The sequence below is a fragment of the Hippocampus comes genome, unplaced genomic scaffold (genome assembly GCF_001891065.2).
Source record: "Hippocampus comes isolate QL1 unplaced genomic scaffold, H_comes_QL1_v1.1 scaffold123, whole genome shotgun sequence".
Classification (NCBI taxonomy): domain Eukaryota; kingdom Metazoa; phylum Chordata; class Actinopteri; order Syngnathiformes; family Syngnathidae; genus Hippocampus; species Hippocampus comes.
The window spans coordinates 985,942-1,006,693 of record NW_017804997.1 but is presented as its reverse complement, the minus strand read 5'-3'; the positions used below and the strand labels follow the sequence as shown (position 1 = coordinate 1,006,693).

General features: G+C 43.0%; 1 protein-coding gene and 1 long non-coding RNA gene across 3 annotated transcripts; both read right to left on the bottom strand.

Annotated features, from left to right (window-relative positions):
- Nucleotides 1-175: 175 nt before the first annotated feature.
- stom (stomatin) lies at nucleotides 176-10,826 on the bottom strand. 2 transcript variants are annotated; one of them, XM_019894168.1, is made up of 8 exons: nucleotides 10,682-10,826; nucleotides 9,515-9,544; nucleotides 7,392-7,501; nucleotides 7,079-7,151; nucleotides 4,604-4,686; nucleotides 2,966-3,169; nucleotides 1,109-1,243; nucleotides 176-533 (listed from the first exon to the last, which is right to left on the bottom strand). In XM_019894168.1, the coding sequence occupies exons 1-8, from the start codon at nucleotides 10,734-10,736 to the stop codon at nucleotides 345-347; spliced, it is 879 nt and encodes a 292-aa protein (XP_019749727.1). In that variant the 5' UTR covers nucleotides 10,737-10,826; the 3' UTR covers nucleotides 176-344. The 2 variants fall into 2 exon arrangements, with proteins under 2 accessions (XP_019749727.1, XP_019749736.1); XM_019894177.1 differs by lacking the exon at nucleotides 9,515-9,544.
- LOC109530459 (uncharacterized) lies at nucleotides 1,331-2,959 on the bottom strand. Its single transcript, XR_002171015.1, has 2 exons — nucleotides 2,252-2,959; nucleotides 1,331-2,105 (listed from the first exon to the last, which is right to left on the bottom strand). It is a non-coding gene; the product is annotated as an uncharacterized LOC109530459 (long non-coding RNA).
- Nucleotides 10,827-20,752: the final 9,926 nt, after the last annotated feature.

Here is a 20,752-nt window from a genome sequence, read left to right as displayed (position 1 = left end):
CGCGCCCGTGACCCTTATGAGGAATAGCGAATTAGAAAATGGATGGACGGAGAGCCTACAAACACGGTTAGAAGATGTGGAAACACGTTAGCAAAAAAAAAAAACCCATGCAATGATAAAAACAAGGTGCATGTAGCGAGTTAAAACCTCGAAACAACTACAATAAAATCTATGCGGGCAGTGAAAATCTCAAAACAACTACAATAAAATCTACGCGGGCAGTGGTTGGAGCAAAACTGCAGCATCAGGCATTACATAAGAAGTATGTGAATGTATGTAAGGTCACTTTCCCATGTTTTTGATGTGAATGCTTGTTGCGTGCACGTTTGGGGCCGGATGGATGCTTAACGTTTGGAAAAGCCCTGCATCATCTCCAGAGGCAGGGGGAAGATGATAGTCGAGTTTTTCTCGGCGGCGATGGTGTTGAGGGTCTGCAGGTAGCGCAGCTGCAGCGCGGACGGAGATTCGGCAATCACCAGCGATGCCTCCTTCAATGCCCTCGAGGCGTTCATCTCGCCCTCGGCGGCGATGACCTAGGAGGGTCCGCATGAGTAATTATCCTCCATTTTCACATTTACATTGATTAAACAGGTGCTTTTAAGCACACAGGATACACCGATATTATCAAATTCGATCAGCTTCCAGCTGTGGCAAATTACTTTCGTATATAGTAAGACTTACTCAACATTTTTTTTTAATTGTAATAAAACTAGACGACCACAATCCCACGAGGCAACTTAAGGATTTCTCATGCCTTCCAACAGGCGAACAACAAGAGAGCAAATTAAAATTTTACGACTAGACCCAAAACATCAGGTTTTCTTAATAATAACAACAACAATAATAATAATAACATGCAATATTTATGAATTAATGGTTAGGCTTAGCAACAGGTGGATTCTTTTTCTGAAACAACGCATCAAAAAAAGTCGAAACATTTTTAAACAATACTTTTAGGGACACGTTAAGCCATCTCAGAGTAAAACTGAAGCAAGTACGAAGCGCGGGAATTTCGCCGGTCAAGGAGGAAATTCGGACCCTCCGGTTGGAGATCATTGCCAGTCACGTCGCCCCTCTTGTGTGAGTGGCACGCCGCAGTGAAACATACCTTGGCTCTGGCCTCCCGGGTGGCTTCAGCCTCGGCCGCCATGGCTCTCTGGAGCTGCAGGGGCAGCTTGACGTCTTTGATCTCCACTCGCTCCACCTTGATTCCCCAGTCATCAGTGGCGTCATCAAGGGTGGACTGACAAGACACACGCAGACATTAGGTGGGCTTTCTTAGCTGGATGGTCGCCGCTCAAGGATCAAGTGAATTCAAATCATGTGATCGTTTTTGGTGGCAAGTAGAAATATTTACGGTTGCGTCTACGGTGCGCTAGCCATTCTACTTTTTGGCCACATGATGGCAGCAGAGGGAAGGCTTTTAAAATGAATGTTCTGACAACAGGGACTTTTTTTTCCCCAATCAGTGGCAATGTCAAATGTTCAAATAATGAACAATAGAATGTGGAGCAACATTGAGACACACTTATGACACTTGACATTAGGTGTGATTATGAAAGCAAGTTATGGCTCACATAAATGGCGCCCATGAAAACAAAACATTCAATTCGTCACATGGGTTAACGGATGAATAAATGATAAGGATCAGATACGAACGGACATCTGCTCTTTCTTGATTTGTTCAATCCTCTACCGGTTGTTCACTTTTAAATCGACATTTGCAGCCGAATAAATGCAGATCGAGAGAGTGGCCGCAATCAAGGGGCCACTTTAACCCTCTGTTCTGTTTTCTATCGGCTCCCCGTGTTTATTTGTTGCGCCATGAGGCCGCCGCAGCTGCTTAGCGAACTCCTTCACCAGAAGTACACATGAAGCGCAGGTTATTCCGAGAGCAGGTCCCCGATCTCCCTTGACAAACGGTGGTTGGAAGTCCTTCAGTGAACCCACTGCCAAAACATGAGATGTTTGGGTTTGTCTATTTGGTACAAGTCATCATGACCAGAACCGTGTAGTCTGCTCCTCCCGTTGGCTAAGTGGAGGAGACACGTGCCCCCGGGTTGTGATGACAATTACAAATATGGCCAGTGGGGTCATCTTCTGACCTTCCCCCCTAATCGGGGTGTTTGTAACAGCAGTCCCATAATAAAACACCATTGGGGTCCAAATCACGTGGGGGGCATCAAGGCAACCCCCCCTCCCCAAAAATGAATGAATTGGTAAAACCAACACTTAACAGTCCCCAATTGACAAATACACCAGCCATTTAATCAAGTTAAATAGATTTAAGAGGGCAGACGTAGACTGTGTGCTATACTGTACGTCCACAAAGCGGAAGGGCAGTGGTCATTCCAATATTTCTAATTTAAACAGCAGCTGACTGCAGTGGCTATGCAAACACATGCTAAAATTAGTGCCAGGGGCAGACTTTCCATGAGGCTAAAACAGGCAATTCCCTGCGCACCCTGAGATTTCCGGGTTCTCTCAAACGTCTCATGTAAACCGATCAATGTAGTTTTCTTCAGATGAAAGTCATTTGATTCATTTTAGTCTAAATTCACACACACAAATGCTCCCTCTTGCTTTCTCATCTTTTTGTGCATGTGCAGACTCGTTTCAGGAAGTAGGCAGCACAATAACTTGCTTACACAATTTGATTTTTTTCGAGATTTTTTTTCTTTCTGAAAACTGCAGGGTTCGGCCTTTTTCTGCCGAACAGACAGTGAAAACAGCATAAAGCCAGACGATTCTATAGAGCACTTATGTCACATTGTCAGCTGCCTTGAATGCAGCGGAGAAAAAGCGCAGAGTGACGAGAGCCGCGGTTCTCATCACAAAGACACGAGTATTAAAGCGGTCGAATGACTGCGTTTGCCCCCCACCCCCAATACGTCCTGATCGATGCATCCAAGTTGTCGTGGAATGGGCCACACGCAAGCCGACTGAGAACGAAGAGGACTCTTACCTGCATGCTGTGTGCAATTTCTTCACGGTCCGAAAGGATCTCAGCCAGGTTCTTGGTTCCGAGAACATTCCTCAGCGTGGTCTGGGCCAGCAGGCGTGTTGCAGCATCAGCGTTGGTGATATTGGCCACGGCCAGAGTGGCATTCTGAACCCGGTAGTAGACCACGCCATCCACACTCACTGTCACCGAGTCTTTGGTCAAAACCTGCAAGGATTGCCAAGTTCCAAACAGGAAGCAAGATAGTGAGTGTGAGGAAGATGCCAACACAGCTTTTTTTATTCTATCACACCAGGATAAGATAATAGTGGTTGGTCTTCCATGTTCTCCAAGCGTTTGTTTTTTTCTGAGTTATTTGGAACATACTCGTGTGTAACAGCAAAAAAAAAAAAAAAGGCAACAAATTGTGGTCACCTTTTATCTTCCGATTGCACAAAGAGCCGCAAAACCAACTGGCAGAGCAAAGGGATTGAAAAGGGCTAAAATAGTGTTTTGTTGGTTCTCTCTTTTGAATGTGAATAAACCAATCCTTTTATTTGTTCACTTTACATACAGTAGATGTCTGACCAAATTATCTTAAAAAGAAAAAAATTATTTGGCGCAATGTTGGGTCAATACTCGTCGATGAAAAAGGCGACGCTGGCAGAAGGACGTTTTCATTGGTGGAAATATTCAAGGAATTGGATAAGCACAGGATCAGGAAAGCAAGTTGGAACAACTTGGCACGTGCGCTCACGGTACTACCACAGCGACTGATCACATGCATCATGCATGGATGTGAATCAAACATGACAAAAATGCATTTTGGCTGTCGGTCAGAGCTCTGCGATGGCATTGATGGTGAGTCACAACTCATTTTTAGTGGTCAAAATAGCTCAGTACTGCCCCCTATAAATTGTCAACAAAGCACCCTGGTTGAAAGTTTCATCCACTTCCACGAAAATTGGGAGGCATATGCAACTGCCTAAAAGACCTCCAAAAACTCTTTTCCAGTCATACATTAAACAGGAAGTAGGTCATTTTAACTTTACTTTGCAATTTGGCGCCATTTTTGGCCTTTTATATCTTTTTTCTTTTTTAACAAACTTAACCATCCATCCATTCTCAGAGACGCTTATCCTCACTAAACGTATCCAATTGTTTTCAAACCGGGTGCTGTTTAAGATGAAAAGTTACAGAAAGCTTTGGATTTTCTTGCGCGCTGTTGCCGTGGCGATTCTGTGTTGCTTGGCGGCATACGTCATAAAATGAAAGACAAGGGCTGCGCAGCGAGCGGCAAATGCGGCACAAGGCAGCCTTTGTTATTGCAATACTAGTATAGCATATACTACCGGAGAAAAATTCCTTTTGTGTTTTACATGCTTGGCCAAAAAAGATGATTCTGATCCTGATTCTGTGACGACTAATGTGTAATTTTCTTTGGTTGAAATTACTATCTCCAAAACGTGCCTGCACCAAGTCACTTTCCAGGCATTAGACGGCACGGCGTCATATATTGTGCTCGTTCGCAACAATGCGTTTCAAGTTTATGGTCTTTTACATTCGGGAGCTGGAGGAGGAATTTTCCAAATGTATTTTGACAGCCTTTGAGCGTCTGCGGGATGTATTTGTTCGACGTCAACACCGGCGCGCGTGTCATACCTCTTGCGGTGGGATGTCAAAGGTGATGGTGCGCATGTCCACGTTGATGAAGCTGTCGGTGCACGGCAAGATGAAGAACAAACCTGTGGAATCATAAGAATGCAAATAGTCTTTGCAGAGACTGCGTCCGCGGTAAACACAATAAGAAGCGGGCGTCTCCGGCAATGTTTGAAGCCGGCGGGATGAATGAAATCTTGGCGAGGGGCCAAGTCAAGCAGGCTTTAGAAGACTGCAGCTGCGCTGACAGTCGGGCAAAGCTGTGAATATTCGCGGCTTTCAGAAGCCCGTTTCAAGTCACAACCATCCAGCGGGGGCACCAAATAAGACTTGGCACGTGCCTGAGTTGAAACGCTCGGAATGCAAACATTTAGCATTCGAGCATTTTCAATTATGGAAAGTGCAGATTTAACTGGGGGAAAATCGGAGCCAACAGCAAATACGAACCACGGGCTTCTCCCGGGCCAAGCTGAGACTAATCAGAAAGGCCTTGCGGGGACCTCGCGATGCCGCGAGGTTGTGGTTCCAAGTAAAATTCCAGTGTGGTGAAATAACTGTTTGGGTATCAGGATCGGCAACTATTTCATCAACAAACTCGCTACATTGATAGATGAAGCGGCTGCACAAGCCTGCACTAATTAAAAACAAGAGAAAACATGCTTGTTGGGTTGTGCCACAGCCTGATTGTGCGATGGCGGTTAAAGGCGCATTACAGCGAACCAAGTGCTGAATTTAGTTGGGGGCATAAACACCACAAGACCCCCAGGAATGTGAGATTTGCTGGCAGAGAGCTATTATTACCCCACGCCGTCACCAATGGGGTCCCCTGGCACTTGAGGGAGTCCAATTTCACAATTTTTAAGAGGACACGCCCTGCCTTTTTATTGGATGCAGTAAAACAACAAATCAAAGATGAAGAGACGGAGAGCCATGAGATGCATGCAAATTGTTTCTCATGGGAGCCTGTATTTTTCCTCTACAAATACCTCGTCTTACAAGCGGGGGAAAGAAAAATAGGCACTCCCATCACTATTTTCAGATTTATTACTGCATCTAGAAGTCAAACAGCGCTGGCAGACATATGGCAACACGTAAATGAGACCCTTGTGAATGCCGCTGCAGGATGCACGTTGGGGAGAGCCGTATTGTTTCCATTTCTGATTTGTGCGAATGAGGTCGAACAAGAGTCTCTTTGTTTGTTTGTTCATCCGGTATTATTACTGCTTTTACTGGACAGTTACATCCTTGACATTGGTCAAATTCACATCATTTTTGTTCCGGCAACCCAACTGAAAATGGGCATATTTTTGGAATAGGTGCTCCTTCTGTCTTCAGATTCACTGAGCTTTCTTTCCTGTCCCATCTTTTATGGGTGGACAACACATGGCTGTGAGTAACCAGGCAACCGTTGCTCCAAACGCCCTTTTATGTCAGAAATTAAATCAAGCTGACTTGTGACGTATGAACAGTTTGCCGCAGATTGAACGAATCCGGCTGGGCTCTGCCTTCGATCTGAATCCGCAACTCCATCTTTTAAATCGAGAAGATGTTTTTCCCGGGAACCTGCCGCTCATGCGTCACGCAGAAAAAAGCTCTAGCTCCGCGCAGCACATCGAGCTGTAAAACAACGGCAAACTCATTCTGTTGCAACCAAGTGCTAACTGCAATTCTCGAATGGACGCCATCTTTTTGTGATCAAATCCTTTTGTAAAATATTTCTAGTTCAGTGTGTGCGGATACACAGGCAGACATAAGAAAAATCAACACAACATCAATCATTAGCTCACTCTGTTACACATTAAATCTGGACACTGCGGTATAATACGCTAAAGACCTCCCTTTGCAGCCCCTCGGCCTTTTTTTTATTTTTTTTTTGTCAACTAAAATCATAACCGGACATTTTGAAGCTATCTTAAAACAAAGCCAAGTCGAGCTGAGCTGGTGCATATTTTGTTCTTAAGATTAAAATCAAGTAAATAAAGAGACAGCTGCCGTAAAGCATGCTAAAAAGAGGCTCAATCACACACAGAGCAGCACAGGTGTCAAACTCAAGGGCCGGGGGCCAAATCTGGCCCACCTGGTCGTTTTATGTGGCCGGCGAAAGCAAATCATGTGTTAGCTTGCTAAAATCTGTACCGAAATGTCAAATTGTCATGTGTAACGTGGAGATTTTGAAATTATTTTGTTACCCAGTTTCCACTCTCTTTAACAATACAGTAATTGAACAAACTATTATGATTGACTTGACTGATTTCAAAACTAGTAATCTATTAATTTGTTGTGTAAAAGTAATAATTTTGTGGTTTCACTGTCATAACGCCCTGCACAACAGCTTCGGTGAACTTGCAAGCTAGCTTCAACCGTAGTACTTCTTCAGGGATCATATATACACACAAAACAACAAAAACAATTCTCAGGTGTGTGTGTGTGTGTGTGTGTGTGTGTATGTGCGTGTGTGAGAAAGTTGTCGTTTCCAACCTGGTCCTTTGGCTCCTCCTCGCAAAAGGCGTCCCAGGCGGAAAATAATGGCTCTCTCATACTCCTTCACAATCTGCGTGCAGAGGCAGAAGACACTATCAGCTTGTACAGCAGCTTTTTTTGTAGGTCTTAATTTAACATCCAACGGATATCCTGTCATTTGTTATGTCTTTCTGAACGAAAAGGACATACTATTTGATCTATTCAAAGCTTTAGCAGGCAATACAATACATTCAAACATTGATGACGACTTAAACTGCAGGGACCTCTTGACAAACACAAAATAAAATGCATGTAATAAAACAAACATGACCTTGATGCACATCCAAATGGAGATAGGCAGTGTGACTATCATGAGTAGAAGAGACAACACCACCAACAACCAGCCACATAAGCCAATGTTAGAGTCTCCATTCTCCAAGGCTAGAAAAGAAAATAAAAAGACACACAGCCGTCATTTTCATGTTCACGTGTAAATAAACGCGTGGGGGAAGGGAGGGGGTCGGTTTATGATGGTCCTGTAATACAGTAATTCCAGGTTACGGCATGCGAGGTAAGAATCTGTCAGCGTTTGGCATCCGGAGGCAAGCTCCATCACCGCCGTACATAATGCTTTTGATTTGGTTTATATTTATAGTGTTTTGTAGACAAATAGTTACTGTGCTTCCGACTTTTTGAGGTTACGAATGCCATGCAGGTAACTAGCTTGTGCACCAATGAAAGACTATTGCATCACAACACAAGAAGGCTTGCTCGCTTACCGTCATATTCATTACTTTTCTATTTGATTGTTTTTATATTTATGACCAAGGAAGCATTTGTCATACAAATATTTATAGTAATTATGACTTGACTATTGCATTGAAATATGTAAATGATACTATGGCGCTTTTCTAATCGAGCTCGATCATAAACCAAGAACCCCCTGAATTCAGCAATTCTGAATGTGAACGGCTGCAGTACTCCACTCTAGAAATTGGTTCAACTTCAAGTCCTTTAATAATAAACCAAAGAAAGAAACTGGGACTGGTTTCTGATTGTTAACATAGCCTTGAAGGGGAAGTCTATTTCGATTAATACTGTGGTTGTGGAATATGAATTCAGCAGCCAAATCCAGCTAGCTTTATCTATTTCAGAGGGTGGCCATTTTACCACTTGGCTGTTGACTGAAAATGATATCACAGTGCCTAAGGCCGCAGCTTTTGAACATCACATGAACCTCTCGTGAGCCAGACTTGAGGTGGGCATAACTATAGAGCTCTATCTGTTCAGGATCCGTTTACTGTTTAACGATCGAGTCCAGAATCAATGTGAATATTTTACTAAGTGGACTTTTGCCCACCTCATAGCCCAAGAAGTGCCAAATCCAATTTTGCTCATAATGGTAAATTGAGGACACTTAATATACACCAAATGCTGTCCAAAGCGCTTTACCAAGCCAAATATTCACCTTTTTAAAACATATTATAACATGACATAACTAACTAATGCAGCCATGTCAACACATGGAATGTTTTTTCTTTTTAGTTGAAAATAACTTCACTTTAACCTCTGGGATCCCTCGCCGTACACTGGACAACAGCGGAACTCAAGGTATTTTTTATTTATTTATTTTTTAACTTTTGAAAAAGTTGAAAATTCATCGCCGTTCTTTCCTATCAGCTAGCTAGCACTAAGCTAACCTGGGAGTGTTCATCTTTCCGGGCCAACATCCGAGTTTGCTAACTCGCTTTGTGCTACAGGTTCAACGAAGTAACAAGTAAGGTGTTTGTAAACTGCTGAGGCAGGCTTTGTTAACTGGTTGCTTAACAGTTTAATTTAATGCTTATTAGTTGGATGAACATTCCCATACACGTAATTTCCAGGTGTCACTCAAGAAGTGCACTTCGCATGTTGCTGTGCTCCACCCACCTACATACGTCACACGCATTGCCATTCAAACATTCCTGTGATACTAGTACACGCGACAATATTCTATGATTTATTCTCCCTCGAATATGAACATTCTGATGCGGCATTCGTTTTTTTTAATGGTGATTTAACATTTCAAGGTTACGTACAGCATGCAACTTTTCATTTATGCCCTACAAGTGTTCTTACATACGAATATTGACAATGACTTGACTAGTGTATTCATGTAGCAGGTTCGTGATAGAAAATGGCGCCATACGAAGACAACCCAGTCATAAACCGAGAAACCCCTGCATTGTTAAAATAATTCATACACAAATGATGTTGAATGCCATTGATGTTTCAAAAAAAATAATTACAGGCCTACCACCTTGCTCTACAAGTTACCGATCTATGATCATTCACTCTTAATAGTGATTAGGTTAAAACTAAGCAGCACTAGCCAGTGACCCAACAACCAATTTGAATTTCACTTCAAAACTTGATGACATGCAATGATTCATTGCGTGTGATTGGATGCAATACCTTCTGCATCATGTAAAGCGCTGCTTGGACCTACAGACAAAGTTAAAGGTCAAAACACCATTGATCCAAGAGCACAATAAGAATATACTGTACAGTAAACCCTGATTATTCACAAGGGGTAGGGACTGAGCCCGTCAGAACAGCGAAACACCCAAAGTAACTGAGACCACCTTCTATTTTATTTGATTATTTTTTTATTAACACCGAGTCTACACGTGTTTATTCAATTTTTTTAATTAGAGAGGCAAGGACAACTTTGTAGGTAATGTTTTTGTGCTGATTCCAAATCTGCCCTAGTTTTTTTTTCCTCAACAACATCATCAGCATAATGAAAATAAAAACAAAACATAATAACATTTATGTATTTGGGCTACAGTTGGAATTGTGAGGGAAATATATTTGATGATACATTACCCAGTTCAAGTTGCTACTGTACGGCATGCATGCATGCACGTTAGGCACATAACTGTGTGCCTTTTGATTCTTTGTATTTAAGTTCTTTCTTCTTGCAGACTGTCAGACAAAACCTGTGTTGCAGAGTCCCACTCTGTCAACAGGTTGCACAGAAAAGCGAAAATGTGCATTCGTGAATAGGCGGTGGTTCACTGTACTGTATATCGAAAGGAAGACAACCTATCCTCGATGATCTTGGCATCAGGCATACGTCCAAATGTGATCAGAAATGATGACCTGTTGTACTTGGAAATGATGCGAAATTGAAAAACAAGAACTGCGTTTTAACCACGACAATCTAATACGGTGGTGCATGGATTCAGGGCAGAATTTGTACGTGATTCGCTCACTCACCCCCTCACTCATAAAAACTAACGACAAAGGCGACACAGCAGTTTGTACTTGCATCGGGTGGTTGATTAGGTACATGAAATCAGCGTATATTACGTGTGCGCAGTCAACTTTCACACGACTGCGTTAGCTTGTAAATGGGAGGGGCTAGCCTTCGTTAGCTTTGCATTTGCTAGCTTTGGGTAAAACCTCATTTCGAATTTGACACTTTGTTTTATGCCAGTCACACTAGTTGCGAATGAACAAAGATTTGTGATGTATTGCAAATAATAGATGGTGAGCTTTTCTGCACTCAAATATCGAAACATAGTTACGCTTCAGCTACTTAAACGCAAGCAAAAATCATGTTAGTTTGAGTGTTACCTGATTGACGTTCTCGTCTTTTTGCATCTTTCAATGCCAAATCTTCGTTTTCCATTCTGAATATTTCAAATCTTTGCAGAAGTAGAAGGGAAGAGAATTTTCCACAACACGGGCGGTGGTTTTATCCTTTGGTTCTCAAAAGTTTGCCCTAAATGTGGACTAGAAGGTGCTATGACGCACTACGATCGTCATCGCAAAGATAAATATGACTGTTTATGCCGCCTGGACAAGGCAATGAGCAGTTTTGAATCACAGACTGAAATGCTCATCAACTTGAAAATCTAGACTTTACATAAAACTACAAGTTTCCGTTTTAATAGCCTAAAAAAAATCTCCAAGTTACGGTTTGAGGCCTCATTTTAATATAACGTAAGGATGTTTGAATTCAACTTCCTTATCGACTTCAACAATTCTCATTGTTGAAGACAGGTAAAAAAATTAAAAAAAATAATAACAACTGCAGAATACTGTATATTATAGTATGATTCATTTGGTTTTGGTCCGGGTAGCAATGTCCAAGACATGCTGCCTGAAAGTCAATTTTCAGGATCAACTTTAGAATTCTTTTTTTTATTGATTTCTTGCCTTGCCTCTTTTCGTTTCCTTCCTACATTGTTTCAGTTTAATTATTTTACTCACTCAGTTCTACCGCCCTCGCGGAGTCCAAAAAAGTGCATTATGTAATTTTCCTGGCAAATTGATGAAGGTTATGCATTTATGAGAGGTTCAGAACTCAATACCATCTAATCCTCTTTATTTATGATGAGGGTGGCATTGTTGAATTAATTGTCACACATCCACAAGGCCCTCAACTGGGATCAATGCACTGGACTGATTTTCAATGAGTGAATCATATGATAGGTTAAATTATTTGCAACTACACGTTCCAACATTTTTGCACATCCGAAAGGGTACTATGTCTTCTTCATTGTCACTCCATGTATAATATATACTACACAGTATCACCACGTCCATGTGTGCAGTGCTCTCCCTTTCTTGGAAAGAGACCAAGTCTCATTCTGATGAACTGCAGGGAAAAATTGAATCAATTAGGAAACAGAGAGTCTGAGCTGTCCCCTGAGATCTGTTGAAGTGTACACACAGCTAGTTTTCTACATCCCACTGCAATAGTTTACTATCCATACAGTTCTTTATACCAAGACAGGCCTGTTTTTTTCTGTGTTTAACATTTGGTGGACATTTGGCCAATAGAGGTCATAGCAAGAGGTGCCAGTAAATTTCCTACCTGAAGACATCCACAGCAAAGTATAGAGTAAGTGGTTATCACTGGATTTTAGTTGCGGCGAGAAGATCTGGAACAACAACAACAACAGCACAAAATGCTTATTTTATAGATATGAAAATGTGGGTTTATAATACAGTACCGTGTGTTGAGTCAGAATGTTGCTCTTTGTATATGTATGCGTATTGTGTGTGACAATGATCGGAGGGAATGAAGTTTTGTTGTAATTCAACCATAACTGCAAATCATTGTGTTAAGAAACAACCCATGATGCTACTTTGCATGAGTGAATAAATAAAAGTCATTATAACAATTCGAGATTACGAATGGCACAAGAATGCTGTCACTAGGTCTTTTGCAACTTTGGCATGTTTGCATGAAAAAATCCCTCAGAGTGAAGAGTGACCATCTATCACTGCAGGAAAAACTTCACTTGGAGTTTATAGGCCATTGCCACATTCCAGCAGAACACATTTGTCAACTGGTCACAGCATGTTTTAAAGAACTGGGACCCTTGTGGATGGCCCTGCGGAAATGCGTAAGTGTACTCCGAGAAAGGGATGTAACTCAGCCAAAAACAGGCCATGGGAACAATCGGAAACTGATTGTGAATAACTTGTCATTTCCTTTTCTTGCCGTCTGTTGGGTGGAGGCATACTTTCCGGCCTATCTCACGCATAACGGCATTTATTGTTTCAATAATCCCATGCTAGGGGATGAGACAGAGTCTTTGGATACCTGATGGTTCTGTCATTGTTGTGAGGGGTGTTTTATCCTGTCTTGAAGACTGGGAGCCCCCCCACCCAAAAAAGGAACCTGTAAATACAAACATGTGGAGACTGGAACGTTTGCCGGAAAGACACTTGATTGACCATGATGGAGCCGGGGGAGGGAGAGGTTGTTGTGGTCACGGCGGGATCCTTTCGCCGTCCTCTGACCCCCCAGGTCCTCCGCGTGTTCGTTTGAATTCGGGCTGAGGTGAGGTGCGAAATCAGAGGCTGGAAATGGAGAAGTTCTTGCAAGAAGCTTTATCTGAACGTTCAGGGCACAAGTGCGACACAAGCAAGTCACCTATAAATTCTGCCACTCAAATGCCACCCTGAAATCCCAAAGGGTCAATTTGGCCCGAATCCTAAATTAGGATTAGAGCATTGACTTTTTGAAAACACATATATTTTGGTGTTCAGTGAACAAATAGCAGTCATTTAATATATAATTCATCATTTTCCAAAGAAGAAAAGGGTTCTTGGGTTCTCCTGGGTTAATACCGGTAATTTCAAAGAAGTTAGCTTTCGTGGGACGGTGCAAATTATCCTAATTCAATTTACAATCGCACAAAAACACACACACACACACACACACACACACACACACACACACACACACACACACACACACACACACTTTCAAAGTAAAATAGAATATGTACATGCGAGATCCACCTTCAAAATGATTCTAAAACTCATTATGAATTTCATTCAGATGTAATTCAAAATGAGTGTGAAGTAGAGGTAAGATCGGGCCGCCCGAGCCCGAGCCCGAGCCCGAGCCCGACCCGACCCGACAGGAATTTCGGGTCGGGTCGGGCCCTAAAATGTCAATCATTGGTTCGGGTTCGTGTTGGGTCGGGCTTCTCTCTCGCTGACTTATTTTTTTTTTTAAATAAATATTATGGCGGACACTAGGACCGTGCTTCTCACCCGGCCAGCAGGCATACAGTAGGGGGCGTGTTTATGTGAATGTCTACCAAAAATACTCACAAATAAAATATGAAATGTCGGGTTTGCTTCGGGCTCGGGCCTGCAAATCAAGCTAAGTGATCGGGCTCGGGCCGGGTCGGGCTTTAATACCCTCGGGCCCGGTCGGGTCGGGCTCGATTTTTTTAGGACAGATCTTATCTCTAAGTGTGAAGGGCATCTTTGCCACAGTCACACTAAAACACATTCTTTTTTTTTTTTTGTGATTGATATAATTTCAATTAATATTCAGTGGGGCTACAGTAAATTTATAAGCATAACTGTTTTGTTTGATATGCTACATTACTAATGTAAAATTACTCCTGAATCACAGTAAAAGATTCTTAGACTTGTATGTAAACATCGTAGGGTGCACTTATTATCTATTTGTATTTCAAACCAGTGCCTGGAACAAAAACAACAACAATTTAGCAACAAAAATGAATCCATGTCAGTATTTGGGTTTTCAATGAAGTCTTTTCTCTGCTGACTTGTGAAGCGGAAACAGACATATTTTCTTTCGGAATAATTATTCCTGAAGGAGGTTGCCCCACGCCGTTTTAAATCTGCTCTATTACAATGCAGAAGTGTATCATATTGCAACAGTCACAGCTTGAAGGATTTATCAACTTGGGATGAAGGAGCAAGTAGGGTCAATCATAAAATCACACTTGGGTTTTGATCGGCGGTACAGTTCCACAGAATCAAGTGCACCGTGGTGAGAGAATTATCTATTTGCATTATTACAGACAACACCAGATTATCCCGGAGAAGTCTGCAACAACTGCAAATAAGCCTCCCGATGTCATTTTGATTCTAGAAGTTGACAGGCAAGATGGAGGTCACTGAGGTCAGGGCGTAGAAAAAGGTGCAAACTTGTAAAGCCGTCAATCTGTTTTCAAATTACGGCGGTGACAGCGTGCGAGGTGTTGTTTCCGTGTATTATGGTAATGGCAGGCCTTGGCGGCTGCCGCTTGTTCGCAGGTACCGCGCTCGCCACGTTTGGCATTCTGCTCCACTTCTCCCACTGAAAATGAGTTCTCCCTCTCGCTGGAAACTTACAGAGGATGCGGCGCCCACACAGCTGTTCTCCCCCGAGCTGGCGTACATAAAACATAAAAGGTAAGCCTATATGAAAAATGCACAGAGCACTGGAATATAATGTGCTTGATACCCGACTACTGTCGGGCAGGAGGGAGATAAAGAGAGAGGCCTGCCCTGGATAGATTCCTTTTTTTGCCAAATTCGTTTCACTGCGGGCTTGAATGGCTGCCTGCGCAAACATTTACTCACCGTGCTCAATCCGTGGATCACATTACAAAGATTGATTGTTCACTTGCCTCTCACCCTCCACTATTTCATTGGCCAATATGAAATTAAATGGGATTCTTCAAAGAGCGGGGTGGGAGTTGGCTCGTTCTGCTTCGAATAAGTGACTTTGCCTCTCGAGCAGATGTGAACAAGCGGGTTGTGTGTGCGCGCACGTGGAGAAAATGCCTCCATTATTCTTGTGCATTTGAGATGAAGCGAAAGCTTGAATACAAGGCTGCCAAAACAAATCCAAATGATTGTCACAGTTGAAAGAGTAGCGCGTTGTAAATTCGCCCAGCGCCCGCGTGAACTTGCAAGGCAATTCATTTGGGACACACAGGTGTCTTGCTACCGGGTGCCCTATTGAAATTGCGCACAGAAGCAAAATGTGACTTTTTTTTTGCATTCTCCAAAACAGCTCTGTGGGTTTTACAGCACCCCACAATGGTGTTAAACCATGGCTTATCATTTCAGCTCTGGCAAGTGGCAAATATTTTCTGTCTTGTTTTTAGCGGGCCTCTGAGTGCAAACAAAACAAAAAACAAACAAAAAAAAAAAAGACACAATTGGAACATGAGGGAGGCCAGCTCACCCATTGGCAATGGATTCCATAGAATATATAAGGCACCAACAATAGGGGGAAATTTCACCTCCAATATCATTTTATTAAAACAAATTATTACTATCCATCAATTCATTCATGATCTGAACCGTTTATCCTCAATATGGTCGCAGGCGTGCTCGAGTTTCAAGTCCAAATCGGAATACATTGATATTAACCCATTAAAAACTCATTCAGTACCAGCCAATTCTAGACCAAGTCTGAAAGGACGTTTAAAAACGTCTTTGGGAGTGAATGAGTTAAAGGACAATGGTCACTACAATGGACAGATTATCATGTCAACAAGTTACAGGGTACACGAAAGGGTTACTATAAAACAATTAAATAGGCAACGAGGAGCAATGTGAATTAATTTGAAAAACAATCTGACACCGCAGTTAGTTTCTACTTGGGCCACCAGACATGACACAAACTTGAAAATCAATGTGAGCTTTTCCAAGCAAGTACACTAGTCAAAGGAATTTGAACCGACAACATGTCATTTTGTGCAACAAGTGGAAATGCATTTGTGCTTTAATCAATAAGAAACGGGAAGAAAAAAAAAAGAGCAGAGGCAATTGGCAAGCCGACCGGCTGGAAGAAAAAAGCCATGGCTGGGTGTTTTGACCTTGAGGACTCGGGGTCAACACAGGATGCTGGTCTTTCTTCTCTGCATGAAGCTTTCGAAAAAAAAAAGAAAAAAAAAACGCTCCCGGTGAGGCCGAGAGCAAGCGAATCTTAGCCCCTCCCTCACCTCCGCTGCCGCATCACGTCCTCCATCCATTCCATTTCCCTTTCTGCGTCTTCCTCCCATCATAATTTTGCTCACCCTCGCCCCCTCACATCGTTAGCATTTAGATAGTTGAGAGCAGAGGAGCTTGGGTAATAGGCTTTTCCCTCCCCGCCGTCCCTCCTTGCTCAAATCAGCTGAAGTAAGAGGGATTAAATCAAAAGAACAACAATGATGATGAGAGCGAGTGCGAATGAAAGAAAAGCGGCAATGGTGGGGGTGGTGGTGGGTACCGCCGCATAACGCTTGATCGGGCTGCGAGCTCATTAACCCGGGCCTTGACTGAATTGATGTTAGAGGTGATTGGAGATTATCACATTTAGGGAATACTTCTTCTTCCCCCCACCACTCTCCATCTCGCTCCTCCTCGCTCCTTTTTCCCCCTCCGTGGTTTTCTTTCTCTCAATTTCATCCAGGTCAGCTGTCCCTCCCTGGTTCCATCCCTCGGGTGCGAGGAGAGAAGGATCCAGCCGGATAGCATCAACGCCAGCTCCCGTGTTCGCTTGATCTCCTAATTCTGCTTCATTTAAACTTCATCAACTCTTCCACTGGACCGGAAGCGCAGAAGAATGGGAACAGCTTGGCTGGAAACAGCTTTTTCTCCCCAGCTCCTCTTTTGTTGTGTGTGATCTGATATGATACCCGAGAGCAGCTGGTGTTACGGGCCCCATCCGTCACACATGCGCGCGCGCGCACACACACACACGCACGCACGCACGCGCGTGCTTGCAGCAGAGCCATCTAAGCTAAAGTTTTGAGTCATGGTTTTATAGAAAGTTGAGAGTAACTTTGTTGAAAGTGTTCCGTTATAGTAACAATTATAATTCTCAAAGAATTGCGCTGGTTCATTCCAGCACAGCGAATGTCTTAACGAGCAGCATCCTAATGCTGAGCTTTGACGAACTCCGTCTTGGAGTATTCATGAAACAATATTTCTATTACTGTGGTCGCAGCGAAAATATACTTCATCATACCGAGAGACGCTTCTGAAATGACACTTGCGATTTCTGCTATTGGCCTGACTTTGAGAATTTCTTTGACTACAGCAACTGACATTTGCATTTGTTATATCACAATTATAACGCAAATAGTTTGAGGTGAGAAAACATCAGACACCGTGTATATGAAGGATTCGCCACAGAAGTGTATTGCTGCCACACCATTAAAAAAAAAAGTTCAACATTACATTACAACAACAAATTTCACGTTAAAACATGATCTGTTCGGCTTCCGCATTCAGCATAAGACGACAAAACGAATGACTTCCGGTTCAGATCTCTGGCAGAGCCCTTTGTTGCTATGTGTGTCTTATTTTATATATCGTAAATAATTTCAAACACCCGGCCTTATTTCTTCATTTATTTGCAGCCTTAGTAATTATGTAGTGAGTAACTTTGATTTGATAATACACAAAAGGGCTCCACGCAGTGACCCGTGTTATGTCGAAACTCATCACATCATGTGAAACCATAATTTGTCAAAACATGAAACTTGTCAGGGTAAAACATGATAACTTCTTGTGTTAAAAGTTAAAATGTTCAACTCATCTGTTTGGCTTCCACATTCAGCCTAACACAAAGCAATTACTTGCCGTTTAGGTCACTTTTTGTGTCTCGTAAAATCAAAAGGACGAGCTAGTATGTGGTGAAATCATTTTTTTCCCCTTTTGGCCAGCTTCACTGATTATGTGACGCCTCTGAAACATTTCCGTGATGTTTATCCACATGAACTATTTAGCCAACAAAATATATTACAAAATTATTAATGTCGTTTTGAAGAAAATTGCCTTTTGCAGATAATTAGCGCACACATGCACGCATGAACGTACGCACACACACCACATACACACGCACAACACGAAAAGATCGCTAATCCGTACGCCTTGGACACCGCGCGTATATATTTCCCACCTCCTTTCACCTAGGAAATTTAGCATGCCCCCTCGGCTGAAGCAGAAAATGAGATTACTGTATTTAAATGACTATGGTAATAGAGAGCACGCTGCCGGGCCCCTGTCGGATAAAGGGTTTCTCCTGTCCTCATTGTTAGCAGTTTTGCAAAGTACTATCGTCCAGCTCCCGCTCACAATGGGGATGTCATTTAAGACATTTCTCTTTCTTTTCCTCCCCCCTTAGTTCCTCGTCAGACCCATGTAGCAGTCCCCAGGAGGCCCTGGGCGCCGAGTGTGTGCGTGTGTTTGCGTGTGTGTGTCAACCTCGCAGAGCCACCAGTCCAGACAGAAGGAGAATATTCCTCATTGCAAGCCGCTTCAGAGTGATTGGACACGGTCAGTCTGTCTTGGAAGCCATAATCCAATCTATGATTTTCATCAAGTGTACTCTCCAAGGATGAACACTACATGTCCACTGGAGAATGTGGAGGCCAGGTGGCCAAGAGGGGGGGGGAGTCTTTTTAACTGCCAGGATCCTTGCATCTTTCTACGTATCCTTCCATGTGTCCTTCCATCCATCCAATTATTCATCTGAACTGCATCACTGCCTTTCCACCCCTCCATACATCTACACCGTGCCGCCATCTTTGCATTCGTGAGTATATTAACGCCTTCATCTATCCGTTTCCATCCATCCACACATCCTTAAACACATTTTTTTGTCATAGTTATGGTTTCTTTTGCAGTGCCAAACCGAAATGTTTGAGCACCTCATATTAGATATACACAACAAATTCCTAAATAGCTCAGTTTGAAATCAGAGACTAATCAAAAAAAATGGTTGTTCAAATCAAATTACATTCATTTTAAAAGGGAAATTTGTTAAAAATGCTACCAGTATCTCCCTGTTTCTAAAAGGGAAGACTATTTGCCCTTTTGGATATTTAGCACGGAACATGAAGGTCCACACAAAAGGATGTGGTGGGCCAGATCTGGCCCTCGGGCCTTGAGTTTGACACCTATGATCTTTGGTATCTAATGGTGTATTCATTGATCCAGCTACTAAGTCAAAGTCCTGACCTCAGCCTGATTGAGATACTGTGGCCACGATTCACACCAGATAAGCCAAGAATTTTGATGAACTGAATCTGTTTGGAAAAACCAATCGTCCATAGTCCTCCTGACCAAAGTCAACAAAAGGAACCCAATTTTTACAAATTGAAACTTATCTTGTTACTCCGAGATGGGGTGGTTCGTATGGTTAATTTCAGGTTGATTCCATAATTTTGTCAGCATCATGGCCATGAATCACCCCACCAGTTAGCATACTCTTGATATAAATAATCCTTGACATTAAGACCCTTCAACATGGACAGGGGACAGTCAAGAAAGAAAAGAAGGGGAATGCAGAGAGAGTTGTTTCGAGATTTTTTTTTTAAATGTGGAACGTGCACCTGAGGATGACGGGATGCCTACGGCGAGCTCTGATGATGCTCTTCCTTCCATCTGCATCCTAGCACTTCATCATCGGTGGGTTTTTCTCCCTGTCCCCACCCATCCGCCACAGTCCCACTTTTGCCTCTCGAGCCCCCCTGCCTCAAGCCTGATCTATTGGTTTTCGGCGCCGCACCGGGCTATAAATCACGGCAATGGGGACCGTCGATGATTAGGTTGCTGGTGCGGGGAGAGAGGGAGAGAAGAAAAGAGGGGACAACATCACGGAGGAGGGGTGAAGGTGGGCCCGGCAACCTGGTGCGCAGCAGACAGGTTACTGATGCTGTTTCTTTCTCTCCGGCACGTACCTGCACGGGGGGCACATTCTCTTGGGTGTTACATAAAGGAGCTATGGCTCTGCTGGGGCCCAATGCAGCCTCCAGGATACATAAAGTGAGCAGGAATTACTTTGCTACTGAGATATACGGTATCTACCGTATGAATGCCGCATTGCTTATTCTGGCCCATAATGTCAGCGCTACCCCTGAGAGGAAGAAAAAGAGGGAGCAGCGGAAGGGAGCCCACGGGAGGAGAAGATATTGATTCATGTTGTTAACATACTGTAAGGCAATTAAAACTTCATTTGTTTAAAATGTAGACTTTAGCCTCATTTGAGCTTTGGTGGAGGGGTATTTTTTTTTAAAGCAAAATAGCTCAAGCTGCATTCATGTGCAGCTAAGATGAAATTCAGCGGTATGACCTAGCTTGTTTTGGAAATTCCGCTCCCTGTCAATAATTGATACCCGCCTTCACATCTGATTAGATACTTGTGGAGCGGGATGTCTATTTGTCTCGAACTTGACCTTAATGCCTCATTGGCAGCGATTTGCCAGTGGAGACCCCACCGGCATGACACTTTCCCTCAGGTAACAAATCTCCCACAATGCACCCAGCTGCCAAATCTTCAGCCGAGAAGTGAAATAACACAAACATGAGCGGGGATGATAATGAACACGCTTCATGCGCGTGACTGAGATATGCCCCCCACCCCCCCCCCACCCCACC

Coding starts and splice junctions, on each gene's coding strand:
- stom (XM_019894168.1), bottom strand. CDS start 10,736: ATGGAAAACGAAGATTTGGCATTGAAAGATGCAAAAAGACGAGAACGT. Junction 4,687..7,078: donor AGGAGGAGCCAAAGGACCAG/GTTGGAAACGAC, acceptor ATGATTCCACAG/GTTTGTTCTTCATCTTGCCG. Junction 534..1,108: donor CCCGGGAGGCCAGAGCCAAG/GTATGTTTCACT, acceptor GGACCCTCCTAG/GTCATCGCCGCCGAGGGCGA.